Source organism: Ranitomeya variabilis, chromosome 1 (genome assembly GCF_051348905.1).
Source record: "Ranitomeya variabilis isolate aRanVar5 chromosome 1, aRanVar5.hap1, whole genome shotgun sequence".
Lineage (NCBI taxonomy): Eukaryota > Metazoa > Chordata > Amphibia > Anura > Dendrobatidae > Ranitomeya > Ranitomeya variabilis.
The window spans coordinates 508,887,861-508,905,551 of record NC_135232.1 but is presented as its reverse complement, the minus strand read 5'-3'; the positions used below and the strand labels follow the sequence as shown (position 1 = coordinate 508,905,551).

The window sequence follows — 17,691 nt, the reverse complement described above, 5'->3', positions numbered from 1 at the left end:
CTCGCGCTCGTATGCAAGGTCCCTGCTGCCTGTAGCTTGCTGGCAAAGTCCTCTCTCTCCTGTCCTGGGACAGTTACCTGTATGTTGGGCAGTGTGAGCCTTTTTATAGGGTCTCTAACATGACCCGGGCTCCTAGTGTACTGCTGCACCTTCAGGTGTGGGTGCGGGCAAATAACATAAAGTCCTATGCCCTTCGGTTCTGCTGTGTGACCTGGAGCACAACACAGCCTTGTGCTCCCGGTGCCTGGTTTCTGCGCTTCGGCTCTGAGGCTGCCCGGTCACAGTTCCCCTCTGAGCCCCTTTCCTTCTCCTGTTGCTTCTTTCCTCTGATGCTCACTACCATGCAACCCTTCAGGTTTCTTCCTTTCCGGGAGCTGCAGCTAACACGTCTGCTGCACGGCCCCACTGTCTGCTCTCAGTCCTCACTCCTCCACTGTCTCTCTAGACTGTTCTAACTCCTCCTCCAGGCCAGAATACTTAAAGCTGGGGAAGCTCCCCTGAATCCGGGTTCAGAGCTCCCCCTTCTGGCCTGGATTCAGAATGTGTTGTATGTAGGTACGTTACCTGGTAAAGGGAATCCTCCTTGCCTCCAAGAATGATATCACCCTCCTCGAAAGGAAGGCAACATCACTGTAACAACCAGTTACCTGGGGTGGTACATAAGTCTCATGTCTCTGCTATTTTACCTCTCCTGTAAAGCTTAGCCAGAGAATGGAGACTAACATTTGTCTTATGTACTGCAATACTGTGGTATTATAAGCTATATTGTGTAAGAAAGCAGATGATTGTAGGTTTAAGTACCCTAAGGGAACCATAAAATAAAGCTAGAAATATAAAAAAAGAAACGTTTTAAAAAATATAAATTTTTTTTTTTTTTTTTTAAATATAGTATAATAATTTCAATCATTCTAGAAGAATTATAGCACATTTAGTTTGATGACTACAGGTCCTTCTCAAAAAATTAGCATATAGTGTTAAATTTCATTATTTACCATAATGTAATGATTACAATTAAACTTTCATATATTATAGATTCATTATCCACCAACTGAAATTTGTCAGGTCTTTTATTGTTTTAATACTGATGATTTTGGCATACAACTCCTGATAACCCAAAAAACCTGTCTCAATAAATTAGCATATTTCACCCGTCCAATCAAATAAAAGTGTTTTTTAATAACAAACCAAAAAACCAACAAATAATAATGTTCAGTTATGCACTCAATACTTGGTCGGGAATCCTTTGGCAGAAATGACTGCTTCAATGCGGCGTGGCATGGAGGCAATCAGCCTGTGACACTGCTGAGATGTTATGGAGGCCCAGGATGCTTCAATAGCGGCCTTAAGCTCATCCAGAGTGTTGGGTCTTGCGTCTCTCAACTTTCTCTTCACAATATCCCACAGATTCTCTATGGGGTTCAGGTCAGGAGAGTTGGCAGGCCAATTGAGCACAGTAATACCATGGACAGTAAACCATTTACCAGTGGTTTTGGCACTGTGAGCAGGTGCCAGGTCGTGCTGAAAAATGAAATCTTCATCTCCATAAAGCATTTCAGCCGATGGAAGCATGAAGTGCTCCAAAATCTCCTGATAGCTAGCTGCATTGACCCTGCCCTTGATGAAACACAGTGGACCAACACCAGCAGCTGACATGGCACCCCACACCATCACTGACTGTGGGTACTTGACACTGGACTTCAGGCATTTTGGCATTTCCTTCTCCCCAGTCTTCCTCCAGACTCTGGCACCTTGATTTCCGAATGACATGCAAAATTTGCTTTCATCAGAAAAAAGTACTTGGGACCACTTAGCAACAGTCCAGTGCTGCTTCTCTGTAGCCCAGGTCAGGCGCTTCTGCCGCTGTTTATGGTTCAAAAGTGGCTTTACCTGGGGAATGCGGCACCTGTAGCCCATTTCCTGCACACGCCTGTGCACGGTGGCTCTGGATGTTTCCACACCAGACTCAGTCCACTGCTTCCTCAGCAATCTTCCTCAGGGTCCGGTCACCTCTTCTCGTTGTACAGCGTTTTCTGCCACATTGTTTCCTTCCAACAGACTTACCATTGAGGTGCCTTGATACAGCACTCTGGGAACAGCCTATTTGTTGAGAAATTTCTTTCTGGGTCTTACCCTCTTGCTTGAGGGTGTCAATGATGGCCTTCTTGACATCTGTCAGGTCGCTAGTCTTACCCATGATGGGGGTTTTGAGTAATGAACCAGGCAGGGAGTTTTTAAAAGCCTCAGGTATCTTTTGCATGTGTTTAGAGTTAATTAGTTGATTCAGAAGATTAGGGTAATAGGTCGTTTAGAGAACCTTTTCTTGATATGCTAATTTATTGAGACAGGTTTTTTGGGTTATCAGGAGTTGTATGCCAAAATCATCAGTATTAAAACAATAAAAGACCTGACAAATTTCAGTTGGTGGATAATGAATCTATAATATATGAAAGTTTAATTGTAATCATTACATTATGGTAAATAATGAAATTTAACACTATATGCTAATTTTTTGAGAAGGACCTGTATGCCCATTGTTCCTAAGTACGGAAGAGAAGCTATAGCAGCAGATAACCAGTTTGAATGCCATCACTTTCTAAAAGGCGCATTCAGACATTCATACTAATCGGTCCGAGGACAAACCGCAAGGCGCGGACTGGCCACGGGTCTCCCGATCTGAGCATGACAGCTTCATAGAAATATATGAAGCTCTCTCGCTCATGATCGGAGGGATATGGTTAGTCCGCACATTTAGGTCCGGTTTCAGACTGATTTCTACTAACAAGAAAATATTTGGTTAAAACAAACACATGAGCCATGTGTGCACGGCTCATGTGTTTGTTTTAATCAATTGTTTTCTTGCTTCTACAAGACTAGGGAGGTTCTCACCTGTCCCTTTGCTGTGCACATAAAAGCCGTTCTATGCTGCATGTCCACATTGGACATTTCCTTTCTAAATCCTGCTCATACCGGTACTATACATATGACCAGGTTTTTAAATACATCAGATAGGGATTACATACATTAGTTAGGACTGCTCTAATACGGGTATACCTTGACATTTGGTAAAGTGGCTTAATATACATTTTTTGCAAAAAACGTATTAACCAAATACCCTGTTTTTCCATCTTTTTACTAGCACTTGCTGTTTACTGATATTTTCTGCAACAGAGTATTTTTTGGTTTTACTGTGCCTTTTTGTGTTTTGACTTCTACTAACGTCTGAAGGCGCCTTATGGAAAACAGTAAGGTAAAACTCTAGTGAAGTGTACAAAAATCTGGCTCATTGAGCAGTGGAAAAATATTACCTGGTCAGATGAATCCAGATTTCTCTTGCGCCATGCTGATTGGAGGGTCAGAATTGCCCACAAGCACTATGAAGTGCTTAACTCTTAGGTTGAGGATAGAAGGCTACTTTAGCCGCGATATTGGTCGCAAAGCTAAAGATTGCTAGGTGTCAAATACAGCAACTGTACTCAGGTGGATTTTTTGTGACTTGTCTGTTGCAGACGCAGTACCCTTGGGGTTGCAATGCGACCCCATTCACTTGTATTAGGCTGCGACGTAGCAGTGATACCTGCTGGCAATATTTGCCCACTTAACTTGTCATGGTCAAAGTCACCATGTAGCCCTCGCTTAATGATGTCGCAATGTTTTCTTTCTTTGTACATCATGCAAGCCTTCATTTTTTTAATGGCCTTCAGCTCAATCACGAGCCATGACAACTTGATGGATGAATGATCTGTAAGAAGATCGATCTTGTGCAAGTCTAGATAGGTCCACCAGGGTCTTCTCCATTATTATCTTGATAATATCAAGCCGTAGAGTGGCTGGTCTTCCCCTTTATCTTGGGTCCTCTAATTCTTGTCGATATTTGAACAGTAAAGGTTATATAAGAACTACCAAGTTCAACCTTTTATTCAACACATAGTTGTTATTTCCCTCTTCAAGGAAGTGGGTACATTTAGAGCAGGAAAAAAAACTTATTAAAAGGAACCTGTTGCTAAGTTTTCCAATAAACTAAATCTTCTCTATTACAGCAGTCTGTTGACCTGTTTGTAAACCTTGACCTCCCCCTGGATATCCCAAAAAATACATTCTATACTTCTGGCATACAGCACAGTCTAGTCCAGTGAGCGCCTTTTTTCTTTTCTTGGTGCCTCCTCCATGACACATCACCCACATCAATCAAGCCATGAGTATGGTGATTCTGCAAATAGAAGAGGCGCCGAGAAAAGAACAAGACTCCTATCGGACTGATCATGCCATATATGCATATGTTATTTTTTGACATATGCTGGGGAAGTTCAGGGCTAAGATATACGTTGATAGACTACAGATAGAGCAGATAAAGGTGGTGGATTCCGTTTATAATGGTAAAACCTGGTGACAGGCTCCCCTTAAAAGTTTAGATTTAATATACAAAAAAATGGTACAGTGCTTAAAAAATAAGAAAAATTGAAATAATAAAAAAATACACCAAAAGCTGTAAAAATAAAAGGAATAAATACAGAAACGTTTTGTAAATTAGATCCATGAGCGGTTAGGGCAGAGGAGATAAGCACAGACATGTGGACATACCTACAATACATGTTGTCTCTCCAAGGATCTGGCAATGAGTTTCTCTATATGACATGCTATAAAGGTCTTATCCCCCACACCCTCACCAATCCTCCAGAACAAGTAAGAGGAGGATGGCTAATTTCATATTTTCCGACAGGATCCTTCTAGTGGAAGAATGACTGCAATGTACCTGAGCATACTTTAACCATCACACACCAAAGACGACTATGATATATCCATAATTAGAGTTTATGTTACATTTCTATGGTTTCCTAAGCTTGAAAATCCCAACACTTGAACCCACAGAGATGAATATGCCCCCCAATCATAGATACATCAATGGATGATGTTGATACCATTTTATTATCGATATGGCAGGGAAATTTGGCATTTACATTTCTGCCTTATGAGGTCTCTTGGAATGAACAACACATCTGCATTAGGGGCAGTTATAGGCTGGTTTCACACTTGCGTTTTGATCTGCAGCGTTTTTTAACGCATGCGTTTTTGCGCCAAAAAAAAAATTTGCAGCAAAACGCGGCGTTTTCCCGCGTTTACATGCGTTTTTTCCTGCGTTTGCGTTTTTGAAACGCATGCTGAGAAGTGTGTGACAGCTGCCAAACATCAAAATCAACTAGAAAACACACTATTAATAGAATTAGCTAGGGTTAGGGTTAGGATCCCTAGGGTTAGGGTTAGGGGTAGCTTTTTATTAGAATGTCCTGGTCACCAGGTCACTGATAAGCCACCCCCCACCATCAAGGTGATAAAGGGATCCAAACCCTAACCCTACCCCTAACCCTACCCCTAACCATAAGCCACCCCCCACCATCAAGGTGATAAAGGGATCCAAACCCTAACCCTACCCCTAACCCTACCCCTAAGCTACCCCCCACCCTCAAGGTGATAAAGGGATCCAAACCCTACCCCTAACCCTACCCCTAACCCTAACCCTACCCCTAAGCCACCCCCCACCATCAAGGTGATAAAGGGATCCAAACCCTAACCCTAACCCCACCCCTAACCCTAACCTGAAATACGTGGCACTGAAATACGTGGCACTGAAATACGTTTATATACGTATATACGTATATAAGTGCCACGATATTTCAGTGGCCACGTATTTAAGTGCCACGTATTTAAGTGCCACGTATTTAAGTGCCACGTATTTACGTGCCACGTATATAAGTGCCACATATTTAAGTGCCACGTATTTCACATAAATGCCACGTATTTAAGTGCCACATATTTAAGTGCCACATATTTAAGTGCCACGTATGTAAGTGCCAGGTATTTAAGTGCCACGTATTTAAGTGCCATGTATATAAGTGCCTCGTATTTAAGTGCCACGTATTTCACGTAAATGCCACGATATTTCAGTGCCACGTATTACAGTGCTACGCATTTAAGTGCCAGGTATTTACATGCCACGATATTTCAGTGCCACGTATATCCACGTAGTTATAGTATTTATAGTACGTGGCACTTAAATACGTGGCACTGAAATACGTGGCACTATGACTCAGAAAATGTTCATTAAACGGTTAGGGGTGAGGTTAGGGGTAGGGTTAGGGTTAGGGTTTTCTTGTTTTTTTTGTGTTTTCTTGTGTTTTTCTATAAAAACGCATGCGTTTTTAACGCAAACAAACGCATGTGCTTAAAAATGCATGCGTTTACATAGACAGCAATGCATTTTTTTGCCGCAAAAAACGCATGCGTTTATTCGCGGCAAAAAAACGCCGCAAGAAAATACTACAGGTAGCATTTCTGCAAATGAACGCACGCGTCAAAAAACGCATGCGTTGCCGAAAACGCGTCAAAATGCATGCGAAAAAAACGCATGCGTTTTTAATGTTAAGTATAGGGGATAGGCGTTTTTTAGCGCTAAAACGCAGCTTACAAAAACGCAAGTGTGAAACCAGCCTAAATGGGAAAAATAATAATAATCAATAGGGTCATTCTGAGGCTGTTCGACATCCATTTTTTTCAACAATTTCATTTGTCTGTTCCGTTTTTAGCAACAGGCAAATAGAAAGTCAAACTAGTGTGAAACTGGCCTTAATTGAGTGGTATTTCAAATGTTTACCCACTTATTTTTACATTTCAGCTGCTCTTGAATAAACAGATAGGACTCAAACGCTATGAAGTGGAAGGAAGAAAAGTGCTGTTTTATTTTGATGAGGTGAGAAAAGTCACTTTTTTAGATACAAATTCCCACATCCATAACCTGCAACACATCAAAACAGGATTTCTGCAGGTTTGTCCACACTTCATGCACGAAAAAAATACATTATTCAACTAAGTATCTGATGTCTTTTTCCTCCAGATACCAAGTCAATGTATGACTTGTGTGCAGATGCAGGCATTCAGGGAATATATTGTCGGAAAAACGTCCCCAGTTCCTGTGAAAATCTATGATTACTACGAGCCAAGTAAGTGGCATCATTATATTTTGCTACCTGTCCGTACTTGTTCCCATACACAAATCAATGTGATGTGTGAGCCAGGAAAAATGTTTATAGCCGACATAATGCTGACAATAATCACATAAGATAATTGTAGCCAACAGTAATCTGAGTAGGCTACTACCAAGCACCTCTGGGAACTGCTCATCCCCCTAAAAACAAAAAGACCGCCCTCCATCTAGTTACAAAACAATTGTGAATGAACATCGTTAACAACACTTGCTTCACAATTATCTTGCTGTGTAATCAGGCTGCTGATCACCCAATTCACAAGCAAAACACCCATTCATCAAGTGAAATTACCTTTTGTGCAGCATAAAAGATCATCGTTCTCAGTAGGCAACATCCTGTATAATCAAGACAATCTAATATAGGTCACTCAGTGTGCATTGTTTTCTTTGGTCTGCCTGTGTAAACAGGTATTTAAACAACCGGAAATCATTAAAAGTTTACCAATTGGCAGTTTTACCGTGCCGCCAGTCTGTCCATGTAAACGGATAATTTCCCTAAGTACCAGGGAGAGACCTGCACTATGTGCACAGGTCCAGGGGACCACAAAGCCCTGCAGGGAACGGAGACAACGCCGAGCTGCCGAGGCAGTGAGTATTTTGAGTACCCCGTTCTTCCTATTATTATCTTATGGAGGAAGTCTGAAGGCCTCCATACACATTAGATAATTAGTGGATTCAGCTGACAATCTATCATGTGTGGTCACAGATAATTGAGAGATGATTTATGTGATAGCAGTAATTTGTTACTCTATCGAAACTTATCCTTTGAGTCTAATGCATTTTTTTTTTTTTTTTTTTTTAAAAAGGTTGCAAGCTTGACTGTTTTAATCAGTAACACTTGGGAAATTATAAAATATGCATGTGTTGTTGTACATTGTTTTTCAACAGCATTTGAAGCAACCAGATTCTACAATGCAAGCGAATACAGCCCACTGTCCCGAGAGCTGTGCGATGGTACCACGTGCAATGAAGTGGAGAGCTCTACAAATCAGTGGACTGGTATGATGCTTCTTGCCCTGACATGATACTTATTTGTGTATGTGGATCTTAGAAGAGTAATGGGAGAAATGGATGTGTTTTTCTTTTCAAACATCTTTATTGGGATTTTAACTTTTAACCGGGAGGGTAAGGCAAGGAAGGGACGGAGGGGAAAAGGAGGGATATGAAGGTGGGAAAAATAAACCCCTATAGCAATAGGGGAGAAAGGCGATCATATAATACTTTGGTATAAAATGACATAGTAGAATATGCATGTAAATTTGCTTGACATGAAGTAATGTAGTAGGCTATGAAATTGACATAACTAATGCTACGTGCAGATTCGATTAAGTAAACATCTGAAGCTATATGAGGTGACTAGTAAAAAAGAAATAAAAGAATACGAAGGCCTGTCGTGTCCGAGTCATCTCCAGATGACCCTCAGACTTTAGGCAGACTATATGATATATGGTAGCTTGTCGTGTCCGGGAACACCCCTGGGTGACCCTGAGATTACATGGGCGACTTGTTCGGTTCATTTAAAACATTATCAAGTGGAGTAAGGTTTATCTGTTGGTTGCTCTGTTTGTAATCCAAGATGGGAGACCACATGGAATATATGGTTAAGTAGTACCCCGGTCCACGTAGTGAGTTTTTCCTAGAGGTTTTCAGTCAAGTAGGATACGTTGAGAGTGAAAATGAGCGGTTGTGAGAGGCCAATGAGGAAAGTATTCCGATTTTTTTCAAAAAGACGATTCCTTCGTTCGGAGATGTGATGGTTGTTAGCTTTGACGCGTATTTAACTTGTATGGTGGAGGTCTGAGACCAATAATAGGGAATTCCTGCGCATAGTAGTTCTCTAGTAGTGCGATGGAACAATTTCCTTTTTTGAATTTTGGCTTTAGACAAAACTTTGAACAGAGTTATTTTGTCATATGGAGATGCGAGGGTTTTTGAATTCCTTGTCAGGGCTAGAAGATCGTTCCTTACCCACCCAGGGTGGAAGGATACTATAACGTCTCTTGCAGTGTCTGGAGGGAGAGATGGTGGTCTTGGAATTCTGAATGACCTCTTAACCAGGTTATCATAGTGGAGATATAGCTTTTTAATTGGGAGGGTTGAACCGACTCCAGAATCCCCCTGATTTTTAAGTTGTTTTTTCTTTTAAAATCTTCATATTTGTTTAGGTCTTCCCTAAATAAGAGGAAGTCGTTTTTTAACTCAGGGAGTCTGAGGATAAAGACGTGTTATTGGCCTCTTTTGGAAGTGGGGTTATGAAATTATTGTTTATTTTGTCAGTTGTTTTTGAAAAATCATGGGCCTTAGTAGGGGTGGGTTTAGGGGTTTTTACAATGGCTAACAGAGTATCCGTTAATAACTTTTTGATAAATGCCTCAGAGGCCGTTGTTTCGAGGTCAAATGTCGAATTATAATCAGTGCTAAAACCTCCTTCTGAGATGTTCGCTGATGATAGAAAGGCCTTACATATTTTAATCATAAATCCGACAGATGGAGAATTTTTTGAAGCGGGGATGTTGTCCATTATGAGTAGGTTATGGGGGTGTATCTCAGACTCCGTAGAATTAGATTCCTCTGACTCTCCCCCGTATGAAAACTCACTCCCCTCAAAAGAAGAGGACTCTGTCACATCTGAGAAGTCCTCCAAGTAGACACTCCCCATCTCCCCCCCAGAGTCAGAAAGGACGTCAAGATCAGGGTGTGAGACCTGGTATGAAATCACTAGCTCTGAATGGTCCTTCATGGCATCTCCATCTTCCATAATAGGGGCCAACCCCCTTTTAAGATCCCGAATAAAATTCCCAGACCATTCACTGGCAGATTCCTTCTCCTTCTTGTTTGAGTCTGATAAAGATTTTAGGATGTCATCGAGGTTAAACTCGTAAGGGCAGTGGGAATTATCAGGAGGGGTAAAGGTGACGTCATCCCCTGTTTTAAAGCGGGTTTGAGGCTTTTCGTAGGGCTCAGCAGGAGGCCCTATATCTGCAATTGGCTGCGTCTCTTTATAATTGGAGTTCCATACAAAATTGTTATAATATCAATATATTTTATTACAAAAAATGTTAAAAACCATAATTTAGTAATTAATACAAAAGAAGCAAGGAGACCCTAGTGAAAAACATCCTAATTCCAGGCACAAAGCTGTATAATCATGATGTCACCATGGTATTAATGAAAAAGCACCAATACTAGCACACAATAGTATGGTGTGCGCCCATATATGACTGGCTTACATTAACATATAATATGAACCACCATACATCAAAGAGTAGTACTAGTTTCCATATAAACGTGTCATCCACACGGGAAGGAAACAAAAACAATTGTAGTGCATATCAGGTGCAAAGTACCTTACCCATGGTGCAAGTAACCGGCGCCTGGGACCCTGGAAACCCCCTAACGCGCAGCACTGGAGCACTGACCACTGCAGCCTCGGCACATAAACTGGAGCGTCGTACCTCAGCTGCGACGGCGCGAGTGCCATGACACTTCCCGGTCCGCTCCCGATGTGCTGGGTCGCCGCTTCATATCGGCCTCTGTCTTTAGCATTGTGGTGCTGTTCTGGGGCTGCAGCAGGGGTGATTGATCCGCCGGTCTGTGACTTCTTGTACGGCAGTGATCCATGCAGCCTTGGCTTGTGCTGGGCGCGGGGAGGGTCGGGCAATTTAGCTGCAGGCTTGGTCTGAGTCCTTCCATAGTTTGTTAGGCCTCCGTTCCTCTTAGCCCCTCTCTGGCTCCAAACCGGGTCTTTTTTAGTGTGGTCTGGTCCCATCTTAGCTTGATTGGCTCCTGGCATGTTATAAATGCTCCAGGAGACCAAAAATCCACTTTTTTGTACGCTTTTTAAAGCTTTTTTAGGGGAATTAGCAGGAGCTCCTGTGGAAGACGTCAGCTCCTTCCCCTGGCAAACCACGCCCCCTCGGATGTGTTTTTCTTAATAAGCCATATATTACACTTAAAGGGGCTTTGTGCCTAGATAGTGAGTTAAGCTAGTAAGATTTAAGGATTTTCCAGTTTCAGAAAACCCCTGTTCCCAGGCACAGTTTTCTTTTTCTTTTTTTTTTAAATAAATCTCACCCTCCCTGGGTTCAGTCTCCAGTGGAGACCCAGCTGTGGACCATGAAATGGGGGTAAAGCAGTTTTATTTTATTGTGGTCACACAGCGCATACAGCACTGACCACGGCCAGAGGAGACATTAAAGCCCACAACCCTAGATCCCATGATGAACCCTTATATTTAAGGGGGAAACGCGTTGGGCAATAGAGGTAGCATAGCAATGGCTGATGAGTACCACAACTATGTGAAAACTTTTTTTGAAATTATTTGACTGTATACCGATTGATGTGCTGGTCTGTCTAATCAGGAGAGAAATGTGGGATTATTGAACTATGTTCAGTTTGAGAGTACCTTGTTGCTTGTCATTTTTGGTCATGTTTTTCCTTTTTATGTATATGGCATAAGATTGCATGAACTTTCTGCGCATTGTGCAACAGAGATATCGATTCCTACATTTGTTATTTTTTGGTCATGCATCTACTATTGGTGTATATGTCACTAGACTATGGATGTGCAGGTCACAGGATTATATAAACCTTACAGTGCCTTGCGAAAGTATTTGGCTCCCTGGAACTTTTCAACCTTTCCCCACATATCATGCTTCAAGCATAAAGATACCAAATGTAAATTTTTGGTGAAGAATCAACAACAAGTGGAACACAATGGTGAAGTTGAACGAAATTTATTGGTTATTTAAAATTTTGGGGGAAATTCAAAAACTGAAACACTTTGTTCGCTACCTTTTGCTGCGATTACAGCTGCAAGTCGCTTGGAGTATGTCCTCTATCAGTTTTGTTCATTGAGAGACTGAAATTCTTGCTCATTCTTCCTTGGCAAACACCTCGTGCTCAGTGAGGTTTGATGGAGATCATTTGTGAACAGCAGTTTTCAGCTCTTTCCACAGATTCTCGATTGGATTGAGGTCTGGACTTTGACTTGGTCATTCTAACACCTGGATACGTTTATTTGTAAACCACTCCATTGTAGATTTTGTTTTATGTTTGAGATCATTGTCTTGTTGGAAGACAAATCTCCGTCCCAGTCTCATGTTTTTTGTAGACTCCAACAGGTTTTCTTCAAGAATGGTCCGGTATTTGGCTCCATCCATCTTCCCATCAATTTTAACCATCTTCCCTGTCCCTGCTGAAGAAAAACAGGCCCAAACCATGATGCTGCCACCACCATGTTTGACAGTGGGGATGGTGTGTTCAGGGTGATGAGCTGTGTTGCCTTTACACGAAACATATCGTTTTGCATTGTTGCCAAAAAGTTCGATTTTGGTTTCATATGACCAGAGCACCTTATTTCACATGTTTGGTGTGTCTCCCAGGTGGTTTGTTGCAAACTTTAAACAACACTTTTTATGGATATCTTTGAGAAATGGCTTACTTCTTGCCACTCTTCCATAAAGGCCAGATTTGCTACAACTGATTGTTGTCCTATGGACAGACTGTCCCACCTGAGCTGTAGATCTCTGCACTTCATCCAGAGTGATCATGGGCCTCTTGGCTGCATCTCTGATCAGTCTTCTTCTTGTTTGAGATGAAAGTTTAGAGGGACGGCCAGGTTTTTGAAGATTTGCCGTTGGATGATATTCCTTCCATTTCAATATGATCGCTTGCACAGTGCTCCTTGGGATGTTTAAAGTTTTGAAAATCATTTTGTATGCAAATCCGGCTTTAAACTTCTCCACAACAGTATCACGGACCTGCCTGTTGTGCTCCTTGGTCTTCATGATGCTCTCTGTGCTTCAAACAGAACCCTGAGACTATCACAGAGCAGGTGCATTTATACGGAGACTTGATTACACACAGGTGGATTATATTTATCATCATTAGGCATTTAGGATAACATTGGATCATTCAGAGATCCACAATGAACGTCTGGAGTGAGTTTGCTGCACTGAAAGTAAAGGTGCCGAATAAAATTGCACTGCCCACTTTTCAGTTTTTGAATTTCTACAAAAATTTAAAATAACCAATAAATTTTGTTCAACTTCACAATTGTGTTCCACTTGTTGTTGATCCTTCACCAAAAATTTACATTTAGTATCTTTGTGTTTGAAGCATGATATGTGGGAAAAGGTTGAAAAGTTCCAGGGAGCCGAATACTTTCGCAAGGCACTCTATGGGCATTGTGCAATAGGGATATTGATATGAGTATATTATTATCTGAATTGTAACCCAAAATGATCACTAATGTGACCACAGATTTTGGCCCTAATATCTAAACAGGGTACTTATGCGACGGCAATTTTTTGCAGTATCTCTCCTGAAATCTACTACAAGATAACTTTCGATTGGGTATCACTGTCCAATATTTTTGTATGTGTGTGTTTTTTTCTGTGTATAATTTAGTGTGTAAGATTTTTAGGGTGCACTAGGGCTTTCAGGGCTACCGACATTGAGCGGGGGCGCCATTACGTCAACAAACTAGGGTGCCAACCTCCACTGGTAGGAAGGGTGAATCTAGGGAGAGATCATCCCTATTTATTATACTTCCCCTTTTTTTATTTATTTTCAATTTTGTGCATCTTTCTATGACAACTACAAAAATTGTTTGATTTCCCTTTCTTAATTATTTCTGATAAAAGTTAATTTTTAGAGGTCTATGGTTTTCTGGTGTTTGTGTGGATGCATTCTAATGTGCGGAGGGGATGTGGGGCCTCATACTGTGTGTGAGGGGCACTTTTTGGGATCATGAAATGGGTACCGTCCTGTGTGAAAAACACTAATTGTCTGCACTAGGAGCGGTATTTCTGTGTGGGCACAAAAAAAGACTGGGCAAAGTTAGAAAAAGAAACATGGCAGAGCCCACCTTATGTCTTCCTCTTTGCTAACTTTCACAGTTGGGAGGTATGTCTACGGGACTGCTGCAGATTGCACAGCACTTGGTTATTAACAGCAGCCTATAGACAATGAATGGTTCAGAGGTGCACAAGCTCAACCATCTCCATTCAGATGGGGCTCTGGAGGTTCCAGGGGTCTTACCCGCATTGATCGGTAAACTATCTACTGTATGTTACTGTCTTGGGAAAGCCCCCATGTTCTAAATAGTTTACATAGGGTATTGTGCTGCAAGTGACAGCAGAGTTGCCTGATGAAGGGACCTGAGTATTCTCGAAAGCTTGCAGTTTGTTACCATCTTTTCAGTTAGCCATTAAAAGGTATCAACAACTGAGGACTCTCAATTCTAAATATTTTTCTATCTACTGGCTAACACGGTACCAAAAGATATATCTTTTCTATATCAACAGTGAGCAGACTATGATTATCATTACAGGTTTCACTCCCACTGGTCCATGTACTAGCGGATATCCGTGCCCCGAAGAGGAACATTTTGAGCGTTGCATGTGCTACCGAGACTGTGGATATGATGGTGACCCAGTGTGTGGATCTGATGGTGTCCTCTATCAGAACCAGTGTCAGATGGAAGTTACTGCATGCAGGAATAACACCAGGATAGAGAGTGGGCCCGTGTCACATTGCATCCCAGGTAAGACTAGAGCGAAATGTATTTCATCTGCAAATCTGCCACATGCCTATGTATACTATGTGCTTGTTTTTTTCTGATGCAGTCACTTTTTTGTGTATTTCTTTGATTTGCAATTTCTGTCAGATTTTAGAATGAACTCTGTATTCTATATTGTTTACAACAGATGAAAATACATCAGAAGAGGAAGTGTACACTGTCCCATTGCCAGAAAAGGAGCCATCTCGAGAAAAAGCAGGTACTAATAGTGAAAGTCACAGTGCATCACTGAAGAGCAAACCTTGTTAAAAAAAATAAAAAATGTCTCTGTACTTTAATGAAACCATACAAATATGCAATAAACCAGAATACAATCATATCATCCAATGTCTTCTGCGCATCAGGTACAAATTGTCAGGAGGGAAAATATTGCTCTGACAAGGCAAATCAAAGGGGGACGAAAATTCAGGTGGAATTGGAACATTCAGTGTGTTCCTCTTTATTTACCCAATACACCCTGTAAATTAAACCTAGTAACTGCCCTGAGCTCGATGAGTCCACCAGACCCAGGATTGAGATATAGAGACAAGGAAATGTAGCAAAACATAGCATGGTAAAATTAGCTGGATTGGTCATTATTTGTATATTCATTCATTAGAACCCTAATTATATTCAGCCCCTAGACCAGTCCCCTAAAATTAATTCAGATCAGTCCCTGAATGCAGACCCCTAAATTCAGACTATTAAAGAAGATACTCCCATTCTCTGCCAAATCAGACCCTCTAAATTAATTTATATCTCCAACCAGATTTTTTAATCAATCTCATCCCCAGACCACGGTGCAGGGTGTTTAGGGAAAGAAGCACAGACTAGGAATTGAGCTGGAGCACACCTGTAGGGTTTGGAGCAGTTGTGGACATGATGCACCTGTGACCTGGAGCTGGTGGAGCTTATGTAACACTTTTATAAGGAGCTACCACTACATTGACAATTCTGTTTTTTTGATTGTCCATTAGTGATAGGGTGGAGATAGAGTCTTGACTTGAGTATACAGTGAAAGACTTCCCTCTACCTCCAGCATGAACTATTTGCAGGTATCACTTGTCTTGCTTACACCCACACCAGTAATGTGATTTCAGCCATATCAGCATAATCACTACTTAACATAAAGTGTTTTGTTGCTCAAAATGAACTGTAAGTGTATTTGGCCCATATAAACATCATAACAATATTTGTTTGCAGATTTTAAAAGGGTTGCGTAGTTTAGAAAACCTTGTTTAGCTTCCTAATACCTTGTATCCTGAGTTAATAGAGGGTGCCGTGACAGATAACAGGTGACCACTGGGGTGACAAACCTATTATCATTAGACAATAAAAGTGGACATCCCTTTAAAATGGGACATTGTAAATAAATTGCATTAAGGTACCGTCACACTCAGCGACGCTGCGGCGATATAGACAACGAGCCGACCTAAACTAGATCGCTGGAGCATCACTGTTTAGGTCGCTGTAGAGACGTCAAACACAGCAACTGCAGAACGATGCAGGAGCGATCCAGTGACGTAACGGCGACTCACTTCTCGTTCTCGCTGGTTGTTAGCTCCATGTCAAACAGCCGGAGTGTACCGACTGGCTAGAAGGAGACGCTGCGACGCCCCCTATGCTCGTTGCTGGCGTCTTTGCTTTTGATGTCAAATATGACGATACACGCCGACCTGACGACGAAATAAAGTTCTGGACTTCTAGCTCCGACCAGCGATGGCACAGCGGGATCCAGATCGCTGCTGCGTGTCAAACACAACGAGATCGCTATCCAGGACGCTGCAACGTCAAGGATTGTTGTCGTTCTCTTTGCAAAGTTGCTGAGTGTGACGGTACCTTTACTGATTTTGTACGGATTTACAATCTACATTTTAAACTCAACAGTTAAAGGGTTTGTAGTGTGTACACCATTATTACACAGCAACCTGTATGTCAGAAGGTACTCTGACCCTCAGTACCTTCCCAAGGAATAGACAAGCAAATACAGCAGGGTAAGCATATATATATATATATATATATACAGTGGGGCAAAAAAGTATTTAGTCAGTCAGCAATAGTGCAAGTTCCACCACTTAAAAAGATGAGAGGCGTCTGTAATTTACATCATAGGTAGACCTCAACTATGGGAGACAAACTGAGAAAAAAAAATCCAGAAAATCACATTGTCTGTTTTTTTATCATTTTATTTGCATATTATGGTGGAAAATAAGTATTTGGTCAGAAACAAAATTTCATCTCAATACTTTGTAATATATCCTTTGTTGGCAATGACAGAGGTCAAACGTTTTCTGTCAGTCTTCACAAGGTTGCCACACACTGTTGTTGGTATGTTGGCCCATTCCTCCATGCAGATCTCCTCTAGAGCAGTGATGTTTTTGGCTTTTCGCTTGGCAAAACGGACTTTCAACTCCCTCCAAAGGTTTTCTATAGGGTTGAGATCTGGAGACTGGCTAGGCCACTCCAGGACCTTGAAATGCTTCTTATGAAGCCACTCCTTCGTTGCCCTGGCGGTGTGCTTTGGATCATTGTCATGTTGAAAGACCCAGCCACGTTTCATCTTCAATGCCCTTGCTGATGGAAGGAGGTTTGCACTCAAAATCTCACGATACATGGCCCCATTCATTCTTTCATGTACCCGGATCAGTCGTCCTGGCCCCTTTGCAGAGAAACAGCCCCAAAGCATGATGTTTCCACCACCATGCTTTACAGTAGGTATGGTGTTTGATGGATGCAACTCAGTATTCTTTTTCCTCCAAACACGACAAGTTGTGTTTCTACCAAACAGTTCCAGTTTGGTTTCATCAGACCATAGGACATTCTCCCAAAACTCCTCTGGATCATCCAAATGCTCTCTAGCAAACTTCAGACGGGCCCGGACATGTACTGGCTTAAGCAGTGGGACACGTCTGGCACTGCAGGATCTGAGTCCATGGTGGCGTAGTGTGTTACTTATGGTAGGCCTTGTTACATTGGTCCCAGCTCTCTGCAGTTCATTCACTAGGTCCCCCCGCGTGGTTCTGGGATTTTTGCTCACCGTTCTTGTGATCATTCTGACCCCACGGGGTGGGATTTTGCATAGAGCCCCAGA

General features: G+C 41.8%; 1 protein-coding gene across 2 annotated transcripts in view; it reads left to right on the top strand.

Moving 5' to 3' along the window:
- The window catches only part of CPAMD8 (C3 and PZP like alpha-2-macroglobulin domain containing 8), a 500,517-nt gene that overhangs the window by 478,046 nt on the left and 4,780 nt on the right, over positions 1–17,691 (top strand). For both annotated transcript variants that reach the window (XM_077253153.1, XM_077253145.1), the window contains exons 37-41: positions 6,668–6,742; positions 6,887–6,992; positions 7,925–8,035; positions 14,373–14,585; positions 14,749–14,820. In XM_077253153.1, coding sequence (XP_077109268.1) covers positions 6,668–6,742; positions 6,887–6,992; positions 7,925–8,035; positions 14,373–14,585; positions 14,749–14,820 — 577 coding nt within the window. The remainder of the gene's footprint in view (positions 1–6,667; positions 6,743–6,886; positions 6,993–7,924; positions 8,036–14,372; positions 14,586–14,748; positions 14,821–17,691) is intronic.